This window comes from Mobula birostris, chromosome 26 (assembly GCF_030028105.1).
Source record: "Mobula birostris isolate sMobBir1 chromosome 26, sMobBir1.hap1, whole genome shotgun sequence".
Lineage (NCBI taxonomy): Eukaryota > Metazoa > Chordata > Chondrichthyes > Myliobatiformes > Myliobatidae > Mobula > Mobula birostris.
The window spans coordinates 7,326,306-7,343,028 of record NC_092395.1 but is presented as its reverse complement, the minus strand read 5'-3'; the positions used below and the strand labels follow the sequence as shown (position 1 = coordinate 7,343,028).

General features: G+C 44.1%; 1 protein-coding gene across 6 annotated transcripts in view; it reads left to right on the top strand.

Moving 5' to 3' along the window:
- Positions 1 to 12,569, top strand: part of LOC140188351 (phospholipid-transporting ATPase IC-like) — a 158,616-nt gene extending 146,047 nt beyond the window's left edge. For all 6 annotated transcript variants that reach the window (XM_072244525.1, XM_072244522.1, XM_072244523.1 and 3 more), the window contains 4 exons: positions 783 to 1,028; positions 3,977 to 4,115; positions 6,955 to 7,085; positions 10,635 to 12,569. In XM_072244525.1, the coding sequence (XP_072100626.1) occupies positions 783 to 1,028; positions 3,977 to 4,115; positions 6,955 to 7,085; positions 10,635 to 10,853 (735 nt within the window). In that variant the 3' untranslated portion in view covers positions 10,854 to 12,569. The remainder of the gene's footprint in view (positions 1 to 782; positions 1,029 to 3,976; positions 4,116 to 6,954; positions 7,086 to 10,634) is intronic.
- The last annotated feature ends 4,154 nt before the right edge of the window (positions 12,570 to 16,723 follow it).

Sequence of the window (16,723 nt, the reverse complement as noted above, 5' to 3'; positions counted from 1 at the left end):
TTCCCCCTTCCCCTTCCCTTTCTCCCCCTCCCCCTTTCTTCTCCCCCTTCTCCTCCCCTTCCCTTCTCTTCTCCCCTCCTCCTTTCTCCTCCCCTCCTCCTTTCTCCTCCCTCCCCTCTCCCCTTCCCCCTCCCCTTCCCCTTTCTCCCCTCTCCCCTTACCCCACCCCTTCCCCTTCCCTTTCTCCCCCTCCCCCTTTCTCCCCCTCCCCCTTTCTCCCCCTCCCCCTTTCTCCCCCTCCCCCTTTCTTCCCCTTCCCCTTCCCCTTTCCCCTTTCCCCTTCCCCTTCCCCCTTTCCCCTTTCCCCCTCCCCTTTTTACCCTTTTCCCCCTTCCCCCCTTTCTCCTCCCGCGTCTCTCCTTACCCCCTACCCAATCCCATTTCCCCCTCCCCCCATCCGGATCCCCATTTTGCCTGTTCTCTTCCCCTCACCTAACTAATACCTCCTGCTGGTGCCCCTCCCCCTTCCCTCTTCCCCATGGTCCACTCTCCTCTCCTATCAGATTCTTTCTTCTTCTGCCCTTTACCTTTTCCACCTATCACCTCGCAGCTTCTTACTTCATTCTCCCTTCCCCACGCACCTGCCTCACCTGTCATCTTCCAGCTTGTCGTCTTTCCCCTCCCCCCACCTTCTTATTCTGGGGTCTTCCCTTTCCTTTCCAGTCCTGATGAAGTGTCTCAGCTCGAAATGTTGACTGTTTATTCCTCTCCATAGATGTTGAGTTCCTTCAGCATTTCGTGTGTTGCTCTGCTTCTAATTCTGTCTGTTTTTGGAATTTTAGGACATAAGTGACACTCAGAGTATCAGATCACCTAAGTGCTACAAAATTGGACAACAGAATAAGCTGTTTAACTACAAGACCTTCTCATTTGCTCTACTTCACGGACTTCTAAGTTCGCTGGTTTTGTTCTTCATTCCGTACGGAGCACTCTTGGAGAATGTTGGCCAAGGTGGCATACCTTTGTCAGATTACCAGCTTTTGGCCATGACGGTTGGCACTGCTGTGGTGCTGACTGTCAATATCGAGGTAAGCCCATGATTAAAGATTCCACTACAGTGATTAAAGGGTTTCTGAGACCATGCTGTCTGGTGACATAGTATGGGTGAAATCAGAACCGTAGCTCACATCGCTCTTCATTCCTGGTCCACTGATCAGCTGAACACCAGCTGTGATCCTGCCATCACACACATCTTTACCTCCCCCTAGCCTCACTCTCCGATTTCTGCACGGTATGCTCCCTCTGTGATACCCTTGTCTGTTCATCTCCCCCACTCATCTCCCTTCCGGCAATTATCCCTGCAAATGGAAGAAGTGCTACACCTGCCCGTTTACCTCCTCCCTCACCTCCATTTAGAGCCCCAAACAGTCCTCCCAGGTGAAGCAACACTTAACCTGCAAATCTATTGGAGTGGTCTATTGTACCCAGTGCTCCCAACGTGGCCTCGTCTACTTTGGTGAAAGCTGACATAGATTGGGATACTGCTTTGTCAAACGCCTTCACTCTATCAGCAAAAAAGCAGGATTTCCCAGTTGCCAACGATTTTAATTCCAATCTACATTCACATTCTGAAATGTTGGTCAGTGGCCTCCTTTAGCACAACGATGAGGCCACTCTCAAGTTGGGAAAGTAACACCTCATATTCTATCCTGATGGCATGAATATCAATTTCTCCAACTTCTGGTAATTTCACCCTTCCTCTTCTTCAATTACCCACTCTGGCCCCCACTCAGTAACCCCACTGTACACTCACAGCTCTTCTCTTCTCCTCACCTGCCTATCACTTCTCCCTGGTGCCCCTCCTCCTTCCTTTTCTCCCCCAGTCCATTGCCCTCTTCTATCAAAGTCTTGCTTCTTCAGCCTTATATCATTTCCACTTATCACCTTCCAGCTTCTTTCTTCATTTCCCCTCACTGCCCACCTGGCTCCACCTATCACCTTCCAGCTTGTACACATTTCCCTCCCCATCATCGTCATATTTTGACTTCTTCCCACTTTCTTTCCAGTCCTGATGAAGGGTTTTGGTCCAAAACATCGAGTGTTTATTCATCTCCATGGATGCTGCCTGACCTGCTGAGTTCCTCCAGCATTTTATGTATGTTGGTCCATACAGCTCCACTTTGTGAGCCATTCCCAATATTCCTTCATTCCCTTGGGAATTGGATCCCCAGAGTCAATTGATCTCAGCCTTGAACTCGATCACTGAGAATTCCAAAGACTCACAGGCCTGACAGTCTCCTGAGATCGATAAACCTCACTCTACAGTCACACTCTGACAGTCTCCTGAGATCAGTAACCCCACCATACTTCACAGCCTTGACAGTCTCCTGAGATCGGTACCCCCACTCTACAGACCAAGGGAAAAAACTCACAGTCATTGGCACTGGCTTTTATAATGTGAAATTTATTTTTTAGAAGAATGGGGGTGGGGTGGGGTGGGATTCACTGAAATCTATCGAATATTGAAAGGTCTAGATAGAGTGGATGTTGAGAGGATGTTTCCAATAGTGGGAGAGCCCAGGACCAGAGGGCATATCCTCAGAATACAGGAAAATCCCTTTAGAACAGAGATGGGGAGGAATTTCTTTAGCCAGAGAATAGAATAGAACTTTATTGTCATTGCTCACGAAAATGAGATTGCAGTGCTACTCCAGTCTGTGCAAAAGCAGATATTGTTGCATGTGGTATGGCTTAATTAAAAAAAATTCCCATACTTACATGTAACAAGTGACTTTGATAGTCCATAACACTCAAAGGTCATTGGCAGGAAAATGGGGTTGAGAGGAATATTAAACCTAATTGTATGGGCCTGATGGTCTAATTCTGCTCAGGTGTCTTATGGAAATTGCAGTCGTCACCCTCTCACAACCCTGCAGGCTCACAGAGGACATTTATACTGTTTAACTGTAGCCCTTTCACTCATTAGTAGACTTATTTCTTGAATTTCTAAATGATTAGGAGACACCTTTTCTTCCTTCTCCCCACTTTGACAGTGCCATAGAATGGCACTGGACAGACACTGTGGCCCATAATGTTGTGCAGGTATCATCTGTGCTATAGATTCCAATGTTTCAAATGGTACTTGCTGGAGTTTAATATATTTTTCAAGTTGTAACTGTCGAAGGGAATGTATCCTTGTATGAAGGTATTTGGAATACAAAGATTCAAAAATTCAAGACTAAAGGTACATTTATTGTCATAATCAATTCTGAAATTCCTCTTCCCTGCAGTATCCAACCCTGAAATTCCTCTTCCTGCAGTAAGCAAACCTGAAATTCCTCTTCCCTGCAGTATCCAACCCTGAAATTCCTCTTCCCTGTAGAAAACGATACATAGAAGAACTATGGAACCAAACCAGTCAAAAAACATCAAACATCAAACCCACCTCTGTGCCACGCGCAAAAAAAACCCACGCAAATGGCAACAAAAAAGAGGGAAAACAGAATCTAAAACACAAAATCAAAAGGCTTGTTTCAGTACAGTTCAGCTCAGTGTTCCTCCTCTGCAGGTCGTACCAATTCAACAATCGCCCAAAAGTAGTAACAAAAAAGAGCCCCCAGAACTAGAACTAGAAACTAGAAGACATCATAAACCTGAATTAGAATCCAAATCTACAATCTGCGTTAATTAAGGGTGACACCTTCTTTAATAACTAAATGTTCGTATTTGGAGGTTTAGTTAGTTAAACGTATATCGGTACTGGGGCATTGGCCACCAACAATAGCACACCAAAGCCCTCTGTCTTGGGCCAGATTTTCAAGCTGTCTCCAGGTATAGCCCATCATGATGTGTCTATCCTCTCCCAGGGAAGAGGTCTTTGGAGTTTCTGTTAGCATTTCTGTGGCTCTGGGATTTTACCGGATAGGGTTGCTGGCCCCATGCTGAACCCTTCTCCTTCTGCAGCTGGGCTTGGGATCGTCCGTTGCGGAATTTTGTATTTGGAAGGCTTCTAGTTAATGACGTGCTCTCTAAACAGGTAATGTTGGAGTTTTCCTACTGGACTGTTCCTGCTGTGTTGTCTATTCTCATCAGTGTTTGCCTCTATTTTGGCATCACCCTTTTAACTCAGAGCCCTTCCCTGACTCAGAAGAAACCGGATATGTTCCAATTCAGTGGTAAGTCATTAATTAGACCCTTTTCACCTGCAGAATTTGCAGCATTATTTGCTCTTATTATTTGCTATTGTCTGTGCCAATGGTGTAGTGGCATCCGCACCCAGACTTTGGGGCGAGAGGTCCTGGGTTCGAATCCAGCCGACTCCTTGCAAAAGTTCCACCTCTGCTGGGTTGACCATCAAGCTAGCAATGTGACTCTATAAAACAGACAAACACTAAAGAAATGGAAATATTGCTGCCCGATTCGCCGTTTGAGGTGTGGGAGGAACTTTTATGCTATTGTTAATTTTAATTAATTAATTAAGGCATCCGTTAGTCTCGCGAGACCATGGATCTGCGTCTGGAAAGTCTTCACTCTCCAGGGTGCAGGCCTGGGCAAGGTTGTATGGAAGACCGGCAGTTGCCCATGCTGCAAGTCTCCCCTCTCCACGACACCAATGTTGTCCAAGGGAAGGGCACTAGGACCCATACAGCTTGGCACCAGTGTCGTCGCAGAGCAATGTCTGATTAAGTGCCTTGCTCAAGGACATAACACGTTGCCTCAACTGGTGCTCGAACTCACTACCCTTCAGGTCGCTAGTCGAATACCTTAACCATTTGGCCACATGCCCACATTTTAATTATACATTTAATTAAAAAACATGCATTTAATTTATATACTTAATTAATTTTTATTGTTTAATTTTTTATATATACACACACACACATCAGCTCTTGCTTTGGTATTTGAGTATACAGAGCATTTACAGAGTCATAGAACAATACAGTACAGATACAAGCCCTTCGGCCCAATAAATTCATGCCTACCCAGCAAGTTCCAATTTCCTGCAAAGTTCCTTCATGCTCCATGGGCTTCTCCAAGTATCTAAACTGATACAATTGTATCTGTCTTACCCATTTACTGTGGCAACTCATTCCATATAGTCACCAGCCTCTGCATGGAAAAATTGCTCCTCAGGTTTCTTTTAAATTTTTCCCTTCCCACCGTAAACCTATATCCATACCCTGGAAGAAAGTCTCGTTACAATCCACCTTATTTATGCCTCTCATAGTTTTAAACTTTCTTTAAGGTCACTCCGTCATAATCCTCCATTCTAAGGAATAAACCTGGCCGACCTCTCTCTATAAGTCAGGATTTCTAGTCCTGGTAACATCCTCGTAAATCTTCTCTGCACTCTTTCCAGTTTAATGGTGGCTTCTCTCATAGGGAGACCAAAACTGTATGTGGTATTCCAAGTGTGCTCCCTCCAACAAGGGCCGCTCTGTAGTGGTTAGCACAACGTTTTACAGTGCCCGTGAGCCAGGTTCGATTCCCGCCACTGTCTATAAAGAGTCTGTGCATTCACCCCATGACCTCGTCAGTTTCCTCTGGCTGCTCCAGTTTCCTCCCACAGTCCAAAGACATACCGGTTGGTAGATTAATTAATCATTGTAAATTGTCCCACGATTAGGCTAGGGTTAAATCGGGGGCTCCTGGGCGGCGTGGCTCAAAGGGCCAGAAGGGCCGATTCCATGCTGTATTTCAAGAAATGTATAAATAAATAAACAACTTACACAACCACAATGTAATGTCCCAAATCCTACAACTCTTGTTTTTAAAGTTCTCAGTGTTCTGGGACCGGAGTACATCACAAATCATTTTTATTTTATAATCCTGCTCAAACTCTCACAACTTCTTCAGCTGGCCTCTTAAATTCAAGCAATTTCCCTCAAAAAATAATTAGCAAGTCAGCTTCTTTTGAACTGCACTCCTAAACTGTGGAATTCAGTAGCTTAAACTATAAGGGATGCAGACTCAGTTGACACTTTTAAACGCCAGCTCAAAACCCTATTTATTTAACCTTGCATTTAACTAACATCTTTTTCTCTTTTATTTTCATGTTTGCAATTTATCCCATTGCAAAGCTCTCTGAACTACATCGTCTGTATGAAAAACGCTCTAGGAATAGTTTATTATCAATATTATTATTAGACTCAACAGAGTCATGGAAATGCAAAATGGTGAAACCAGAAGAGGCCTTTCTTTTGATTCCTTGACAGCCCTCTGCAGGGGCAAAGTTCCTGTTTCTCCCCAGTTTCCCTTTCCTGATAGCTCTGCAATTATTGTTTCTATTCAAGTACTGACGCAGTTACCTTTCGATGCCCTCGGCTGGCTCTCCCTCTGCCATCTTTTCAAGCAGTTCATAATAGACGTCAGCCACTTGTGTATAAAACTTTTCCTCATGCTGTCATAAGACCATAAGACATAGAAGCAGAAATAGGACATTCAGTCCATTGCATCTGCTCTGCCATCCAATCATGGCTGATTTATTATCCCTCTTAATCCTATTCTCCTGCCTTCTCATAACCTTTCATGCCCTGACAAATCCAGAAACTGTCTACCTCCATCTTAAATACACCCAAGGACTTAGCCTCCACAGCCATCTATGGCAATGAATTCCACAGATTCACCACCCTCTGGCTAAAGAAATCGCTTTTCATTTCTTTTCTAAAAGGACGTCCTTTTATTCTGAGGCTGTGACCTCTGGTCCTAGACTCCCCCACTATTAGAAACATCCTCTCCACATCCACTCTACGTTAGGGAGATTTAAGAAACTCTTGTATAGGCACATGGACGATAGAACGGTGGAGGACTATGTGGGAGGGAAGGGTCAGGTTGATTTTAGAGCAGACTAAATGATCAACACAACATCGTGGGCCAAAGGACCAGTATTCTGCTGTAACATTCTGTGCTATAAATTGTTGCAATTACATTCATTGACATTTTGCTACAGAATGTGAAGAGAAAATAAGCTAGGGTGATTGTGGTTCTAAATTGTTTTTGCTTTTCATGTTGTAGGAGCAGCTCTGAATGCTTTCAAACAACCATTGTTTTGGCTCACCATCCTATTAGCCATCGCTATCAATATTATCCCTTCCATTGCAACCCGAGTTCTTTTACAAGTCTTTGGTTCCAAAGATGCTGGAAGTGTAAGTGCTGGTGCTTTGAACTGTTCTATTGGTCGAGCATTTTTTTTAAAGTTTATTGAAATAAGTTAAAGTAATGAAGAGTCAATGTTTTGGCCTAGACCCTTCTTCAGGAAGAGAGACGAATTACAGCTGTAAATTCCACTTTTGCACATTCACTTTTAAGTTCTGGAGAATATAACCAGCTTTGCTAAGTAACACACACAAAATCCTGCAGGAACTCAGCAGGTCAGGCAGCATCTAGAGGGAGTTGATGTTTCGGGCCACAACCCTTTTTCTGAACAGGAAAGGAATGGGGAAGAAGCCAAAATAAGAAGGTGGGGCCGAGGGGAATAAGTACAAGTTGGCAGGTGACAGGTGAGATCAGGTGAGGGGGAAGGTGGGTGGATCGGGAAAGGGAGGGATTAAGTGAGAATCTGGGAGATAGATGGAACAGGTAAAGGGCTGAAGAAGAAAGAATTTGATAGGAGAGGAAAGTGGATCATGGGAGAAAGGGAAGGAGAAGAGACACCAGAAAGAGGTACAAGTCCTGGGGTTGATCTTGAGTACCTATACTCATCTCTGCAGCCTTACTGATAACGCGGAAGGGTTTTATGATTTTCATAAATAGCATTGATGCAGAATTGGGTCTTTGCTGTGATATTGACATAGTGGTCACTTTTTGAAAATAAGTAGTGCCCAATTAAATTGGAGATATGATATTTTTTCTCAGAAGGTTGAGTATTGGAACTCTCTTCCTCAACAGGTAGTGGAAGGCAAGCCATTGAATGTTTTTAATGCAGAAGTAGATATATATTGACCCTCCAAGAGGACCATAACCTTGTCGTTGGGTTTGGAGGCTTGCATACCTTGACGACCCGGAGAGCTCTGTTGGCTGGAATCAGGGCTTTATGCTTTGGCTCTTGGTAGGGTCACCCATGTCAAACAGATCAAAGGGTAGAGGCCAGAGTAAAAGTGGCCTTATGGTCCTCCAGGTTCAGGGATTCCACTCAGGGCTAACTACCCTGACTCGCCAAATAACACTGTTAAGGAAACAGCAATGAAGTATCCTTCTACATTTGTATCTGACAGTATTCATAAGTTTCCACCTGGGACTTGAATGACTGACAGTAATGAAAACCGAGCTACTGATATGATGAGGGAAGCCTTGAGCACCACCAGAGATGGAGGAACTTCACTGCTGCCCTGTGTAACAGGCAGGAGGGAGGGAGGGAGAAAGAGAGAGAGAGAGAGAGAGAGAGAGAGAGATACTCACTTACTTACTTACTGCAGGTACTCAGGAAAGTGTAACTGAGGTTCCAGCAAGCTATATATTTGTGTCTAAGATGTTTGCGCAGTACTGTAAATTCATTAAAATCATTTCCCTAATTTACAAATGTTTGATTTGAGTTTTTACTATGTCAATATTGACACTTTGAGGTGCATATCTTAAATTAATGAAACTATTTTATGGATAGGACTGGGCTGCACCAAATTTGCACAACATATTTCACCCAGCATTTTTGATTTATAATATTTTCCAGGAATGTACCCTACTTGTAAATCAAGAAATGTCTGTAATTCAATTAAAACAAAACATGGAATTTCACTTGTGCAATAATCTTAGGCTCCTTAGGTCTGTGTGTGTGTGTGTGTGTGTGTGTGTGTGTGTGTGTGTGTGTGTGTGTGTGTGTGTGTGTGTATCTAAGACTTTAGTATGGTCCTGTAGGAGCTGAATTAAGCCAATCAGCCCATCAAGTGAGCTTATTGGAACCCCAGTTACACTTTCCTGATTACCTGCCGTATTCTCATTCTCTCTCTCTCTCTCTCTCCCTCTCCCTCTCCCTCTCTCTCTCTCTCTCCCTCTCTCTCTCTGTCTTTCTTCCTTTGTTTCTCTCTTTACGCAGGGCAGCAGTGAAGGTCCTCCATCTCTGGTGGTGCTCAGGGCTTCCTTCATCATGTTTTATTAAATGCTGAAACTGGCCACTTCCTACCTCTGCTCCTACTGTACTCTACATGTCTGTATACAATGCAGAGCAAAGATGGAGATGGGAGTCAGTGATTTGACATGACCTCCTGGCTTGGAGCTGCTCATTGCTCAACCCATCTCTGATTTCCATGCAAGCTTAACCAATACTGGACTACAGGGAGGTTGACTGATGTGCTGGAGAGCACAGCACGGTAGCACTTTAACGTAACACTTCACTTCACCAGCAGATAAGCTAATCTTTAGAATCTCTAGAAGGCTGGTTCCAGTTCAGAGCTGAGTGTCGGAGTGGGTGGATGAGTGGCAGTTCATTCCAGTGGGCTTGGGAACAGACAACATAAGTTAATGTCTGGTAAATGTTGAAATTTATTTCATAATTTACTTGTAACCTTGATATTTTGTTGATAATGTACTTTCAATCAAGTGGATGAAGTTGTATGTCACCCTTCATGTCTTAGCTGCCATATTGTACAGGTAACACATCAGCAATACACCCAATTGTGAACAATTGCAATGCATAATAACCAGCCTTTACTGGAAGTTGATAGGTTCTTGATTAGTAAAGGTGTCAAAGGTTATGGGGAGAAGGCAGAAGTATGTGTTTGAAAGCAATAAGCAATAATAAATTAGCCATGATAGAATGGTGGAGCTGACTCGATGGGCTGATTGGCTTAAATCAGCTCCTACAGGACTGTACTAAAGTCTTAGATACACACACACACACAGACCTAAGGAGCCTACGATTATTGCACAAGTGAAATTCCATGTTTTGTTTTAATTGAATTATAGACATTTCTTGATTTGCAGGTAAGGTACATTCCTGAAAAATATTATAAATTAAAAATGCTGGGTGAAATATGTTGTGCAAATTTTGATACAGCCCAGTCCTATCCATAAAATAGCTTCATTAATTGAAGATATGCACCTCAAAGTGTCAATATTGACATAGCAAAAACTCAAATCAAACATTTGTAAATTAGGGGAATGATTTAAATAAATTTACAGTACTGTGCAAGCGTCTTAGACTCAAATATATAGCTAGGGTACCTAAGAGTTTTGCGCGGTACTGTATTTGTCAATGTGAAAGCAAAGCATGAGTTTGTAAATCTGATGGGAGCAAAGGATGTTGGGAATGGCAAGGGTGGAGCGCCAAGTGCGGGGATGGTGCAGGTGCAGAGACATCAGGCAAGGGCATTTGATTCCTAACAATTGGTTTATTGATATTACAGAATGTCTCTCTGGTGCTTCCTGCTCCCTCCCCTCTCCCTTCCTCTTTTCCCAACTGTGATCCCCCTCTCCCTGTCCCCTTCCCACTCTCAGTCCACAATAGAGACCCAGATCAGAATCAGGTTTATCATCACTCACATGTGTCATGAAATTTGTTTTATTTTTGCAGCAGTACGATGCAATACATAAAATTACTACAGTACTGTGCGCAAGTCTTAGGCACCCTGGTTATATATATGTGCCTAAGACTTTGCACAGTACTGTATGTTGAATGGTCTTAAGGTTAATACTTGTGATGTATATTCAAGAGAAAATGGTAATTCTTACAATCCTCTGACTTCCTTTCTGATTACTTTCAGGCAACTTATGAGAAAGAACAAATGGCAGACGATAAAGTCACAGATTTCCAGAGACATTCATCAAGTCGTCGGTCAGCGTATGCCTTCTCACAGAACAAGGGTTATGGTGCTCTCATTACCTCTGGAACAAGCTTGCGGAAGAAGCAAGAAAATTTGGAAGCAAGCTGTGTTCAACCTGTACCCAACAGAGAAGATGAAGCGCTGGAGGAGAGATTCTGATGACGACATAATTCTACGGAGACGCTGAAAGAAGTTCTGATACCATTTCATGGAGCATAGAGGATTTGAGACTTACAGGACAATTTTTGACCAGAAACACTTGAATATAACAGTGCCTTTGCTCCCAATGGTTTTGTCATGGAGCCCTGTATCACAGAAACTGACCCTGCAGCCCATTGAGTTGGTTCTGACCAGCAAACTTCCATTTACATCATTCTTTCACTAATCCTCATTCTTTCCATCCCCTTGTGCCCACCTACACCAAGAATGGCATGGTAGTGTAGTGGCTAGCATAACACTATTACAATGCCAGCGACCCCGGTTCAATTCCAACCACCATCTGTAAGGAGCTTGCAGGTTCTCCCAATGACCATGTGAGCTTCCTCCCGCTAGTCACGGGGGTGTAAGTGGGTGACCAGAAGGGCCTCTGCCATGCTGTATCTCGTTTCAAAGAAAAGAACAATCAAATAAAATATAATCAAATTAAGTTTAATTATCATTCAAGCATACATAAATACAGCTGAATAAAACAGTGTTCCACTGGGGCCAAGGTGCAAAACATACACAACACATTCAAAATAGCAAGCAAAAAAAAACATAGTCATGCAAAAAAGACCCTAAGTGACACGTCCTGCAAATTGATTGTACAGATTCGCAGCAGTGCACAGCTACTGCAATCCAGCCTGTCATTCCGCCGCTCAACACTGGAGGGCAGCACCGAAGGGAGATCCCAACCGAGCATGGTCACCACATTGCGCCACCTCCAGCGTCTCCTCTTTACGGTGGTCAATTGATCTACCAATGAGTCCATTGATTTTAGGATGTGAGAAGAGCCCAGGCATAATGTGCGGACTCCACTGGAACAGTCCTAGATGTCAGGATTGAACCAGGTTTAAGGAGTTGTGAGGCAGCGGCTCTGCAATTTGCACCACAGTGTCAATCATTGTTTAAATTAGACTCATAGGACACTACAGCACAGAAACAGTCCCTTCAGCCCATCTAGTCCGAGCCTAACCATTGATCTGCTAGTTCCATCGACTGGCACCTGCATGAAATTACATTAATCCAGGCAAATTTTGTTTGATTCATTCATCTTCTCATTTGCTCTGTAGAGAAAGGGGTTATTGAGAGTTGTTCAGGCTTTGGCTTTTACAAGCCAACACTTTGCACTTGAAGACCATGAGGCATTAGTCCCTCGGTGAGCTGTAGGAATGGAGCTGATCTGCATTATACCAAGAGGAGCCTGGCATAAACCTCACCCAACCCCGCTGACAACTCTTGGGGTGGGTGTATATTCTAAACTCGACTATCTCACTTGCTGAGTTTGAGTTCATGTGTTGAAGTGGGATTCCAGTTTTATAACCTATCTGATGTGACACATCAATGATTTTACAGGACCATCTAGACAGGGTACTAAAACCATCGCGGCACCTCATTCTCACAGCATCGGTGTGGTGGGAAGTTGGGTTGGTCGAATGTTCAATCCCAGTACCATTCTATAGGGAGTCTCTACGTCCTCCCCGCGGAATGCGTGGGTTTCCCTGCATGCTCCGGTTTCCTCCCACAGTCCAAAGACGTACCGGGTAGATTAATTGGTCATTGTAAACTGTCCTGTGATTAGGTTAGGATTGAGCGAGTTTGTCGGGGGTTGCTGAGGCAGCACGATTGGAAGGGCCTACTGTGCACTGTATCACAAAATAATTAATAAAAATGAAATAAATAGATAAATACTGCTTCCTTAATATGTATATAGCTCTTACCAGGGTTAAACCATTACTGGAACTTCAAAACACATTACCCCCACCTCAATTCCACCAACGTGACTTGTACAACTCTTGCTAACAATGAAATATCAGAAGCCGTCCCGATTGAAGATTCAGATCTATTTATCACACGTGCATCGAAACATACAGTGCAATGCACCGTTTGTGTTAATGATCAACACACCTGTGGATGTACTGGGGGTAAATGAAGAAACTTGTCCACACAAATCACTGTCAAACCACACTCAGAGCCACGGCAACGCAAATTCAGGCGCCATGGTTGCGTAGCAGTTAGCGCGGCGCTGTTAGACCTGGGAACGTCAGAGGTCGGATTTCAATTCCAACGTTATCTGTGGAATGCAGGGGTTTTTTCCAGGTACTCTGGTTTCCTCCCACAGTCCAAACACATACTGGTTGGTAGGTTAATTGGTCATTGTAAACCAGGGATCCCCAATCTTTCTTGCACTGCAGACCGGTTTAATATTGACGATATGCTTGCGGACTGGCCAATGGCCAATGGGGGGAGGCGTTCAAGTTCAATAGGGCGTGACAGGAAATGAGGAAAGGTGCAGCTGACTCATATCGTTTCATATTGCCAAATCATAAAGTTCCTCGCGGCCTGGTAACAATGCTTTGCAGCCCGGTGGTTGGGGAGAGTAAGCGGAACAAGTGCTGCCCATGCCCTTACACTTCCTCCCTCACTACCATTCAGGGCCACAGATAGTCCTTCCAGGTGAGGCAACACTTCACCTGTGAGTCGACTGGGGTGATATACTGCGTCCGGTGATACTGATGCGGCCTTCTATGTATTGGCAAGACCCGACGCAGACTGGGAGATCGTTTCACTGAACACCTACGGTCTGTCCACCAGAGAAAGCAGGATCTCCCAGTGGCCACACATTTTAATTCCACATCCCATTCCCATTCTGACATGTCTATCCACGGCCTCCTCTACTGTAAAGATGAAGCCACACTCAGGTTGGAGGAACAACACCTTATGTTCCATCTGGGTAGCCTCCAACCTGATGGCATGAACACTGACTTCTCAAACTTCTGCTAATGCCCCACCTCCCCCTCGTACCCCATCCGTTATTTATTTATTTAATATATATATATATATATATATATATATATTCTTTTTCTCTCTCTCCCCTTTTTCTCCCTCTGTCCCTCTCACTATACTCCTTGCCCATCCTCTGGGCTTCTCCTCTCCCCCTCTTCTTTCTCCCTAGGCCTCCTGTCCCATGATCCTCTCATATCCCTTTTGCCAATCAACCGTCCAGCTCTTGGCTCCATCCCTCCCCCTCCTGTCTTCTCCTATTGTTTCGGATCTCCCCCTCCCCCTCCAACTTTCAAATCTCTTACTAGCTCTTCTTTCAGTTAGTCCTGACGAAGGGTCTCGGCCCGAAACGTCGACTGTACCTCTTCCTAGAGATGCTGCCTGGCCTGCTGCGTTCTCCAGCAACTTTTATGTGTGTTGTTGCATCTTTATTCATTTTCTGTGTGGGGAGGAGGGATTTGAGGATCGATGACCGTGTTGCCATTCTTTTCTTTCTTGGTTTCATGGCTATCTGGAGAAGAAGAATTTCGGAGTTGTACATTGTGATAGTAAGTGAACCTTTGAGTTTGATGGCTAGGCTCATCTGCCTTGTAGAGATACTTCCCAGAAGAAAGCAACAGCAAACCATTTCTGTAGAAAAATTAGTCAAGAACAATCGTGGCACGGGAAGACTATGATTGCCCACGCCATGCGACATGGCGCATAATGACAACCAACTGGCCATATACATTTATACATATTGGGGACTTGCTGTGGTGTGCTGGTGTGACATGCAGCAAAGAACAGCATTCACAATATCACTCCCCCATGCCACCAGTGTTCCCACTGTGCTGAGGTCCAGTGTTTTCATTTGAGTTACGTTCCTCTTTAGCAGATGCCCTGTAGCCAAAGCAGGCAGTCCCATGATCAATAACTCCAGCACACCTTGACTTGCATCTAAATTTTATACTGAAAACATTTAAAGTGCACTTTCTCTGTGAATATGAAGATTGAGATTCCATGCTTAATAATGGTTTTTATTATTGACATTTTTACATTAATCATAAGATTAATTAGCTACAAGCAGAGGAGATTCTGCAGATGCTGGAAACCTAGAGCAACACCCTCACACAAAATGCTGGAGGAACTCAATGGCTCAGGCAGCATCTATGCAAAAGGATAAACGGTCAACGTTTTGGGCCAAGACCTTGCATCAGGATTGGAAAGGAAGGGCGGAAGAAGCCAAAACTCATTTCGATTCACATCAGAATTTGATTTAAATTAATTGGCTAATCTGGGCTCCTTAATAACCAAATATGTGTCGTATGTACCCAGTATACACTTGGGGGTGGGGGTGGGGGAGGGGTGTGGGTCGTCTGTAACTACTCCTTGGAGGTAGTTGTAAAAATGTAATTGTCTGGTGGGAAGCTTGCCCAAGTATTAGAATACAGAACGTAGAACACTACAACAAAGTGCAGACCCTTCAGCCTATGATGTTTTGCCAGCCTTCTAACTTACTCCAAGAACAATCCAACCCTTCCCTCACACACAGCCCTCCATTTTTCTTTTACTCACATGCCTATCTGAGTTATTTTTTAAATGTCCCTAATGCATATGCCTCCACCACCACCCCTGGCAGAGCGTTCCAAGCACTCACCACTCTGTGTGTGGGGAAAAAAAAACTTACCTCTAGATAAACTCTCTATACTTTCCTCCAATCACCTTAAAATTATGCCCTTCATATTAGCCATTTCCACCCTGGGAAAAAGTCTTGGCTGTCCACTCTACCCATGCCTCTTACAAATTTATACAGCTCTATCAAAACATCTCTTCACTCCAAAGAGAAGTATTGTTTGGCTGATCTATTCTCTGTACATAGGCTGGTATTTTATTAACTGAGAAGGGTCTAGTGTCAAAGTGGAACAGGGTTGTTCTAGAGCATAGAACGTAGGTCCTGTGCCGTGTTGTAATGTTCTGAGTCCGAGGACAAATCTGAAGGAAGAGTTCAGCCTGATTCTCTGAACACAGATGCTGCCTGTTCTACTGAGCAACCCAGTCATTTTACAATGTAGAACACAGAACATTACAGCACAGCACAGGCCCTTTGGCCCACAACCTCTTAACCTACCCTAATATCGATCTAACCCCTTCCCTCTTACATAGCCCTCTATTTTTCTATCATCCGTGTTCCTATCTAAATGTTTCTTAAATGCCCCTAATATGTCTGCTTCTATCACCACCCATGGCAGGATGTTCCACACTTCTACCACCCTCTGTGTGAAATAAACACTTGCCTCTGATATTCCCACTATACTTTACTGCAGGGGATCCAAGCCTTTTGTAAACCATGGACCCCAGGTTGGGAACCCCTGCTTTACTCCAATCGCATTAAATATATGTCCCTTATACTAGCCATTTCCGTCCTGAGAAAAAGTCTCTGGCTACCCACTGGATCTTTGCTTTTTATCGTCTTGTACACCTCTATCAAGTCATCTCTCATTCTCCGTTGCTCCAGAGAGAAAAGCCTCAGCTTGCTCAACCTATCCTCAAAAGACACATTCTCTAGTCCAGGCAGTATCCTGGTAAACCTCCTCTGCACCCTCTCTAACCTCCTTACATTTTCCAGGCCAGTTTTCCAAAAGTTCTGATAAATAAATTAATGAGATTATAAATGTATCTTCTGTTGCTGCCAGCTGAGTTCTTTCGCTCGGGGAGCGTGCTAACTTTCTGTCTTCGGATGCCACATAAGGAATACACAAGCTTTTTCCTCCTGGGAGACAAGATTGTAAAGCACAATGGAGCCTGGAGCCCTATTTAAAATTTAAATCAGTCCTCATATTAATTTGTTGCTATCTCTGTTTTCTGTAGTGGCAGCTCCTGGTGCTGTGATTTAGGATTTATCTCCCCAGTGAGACAATAACATCAATAGACCACATTACAATCTCCAGGCGAAAGAAATCCAAACAAGAACACAGGCAATAGGGGACATGAAAACAAATTGGAGTGAAGGATGGATTGCTGGGGTTTGGAGCCACTTGTGCTTTCAGCTCAGGCACTCCCCAGATCTA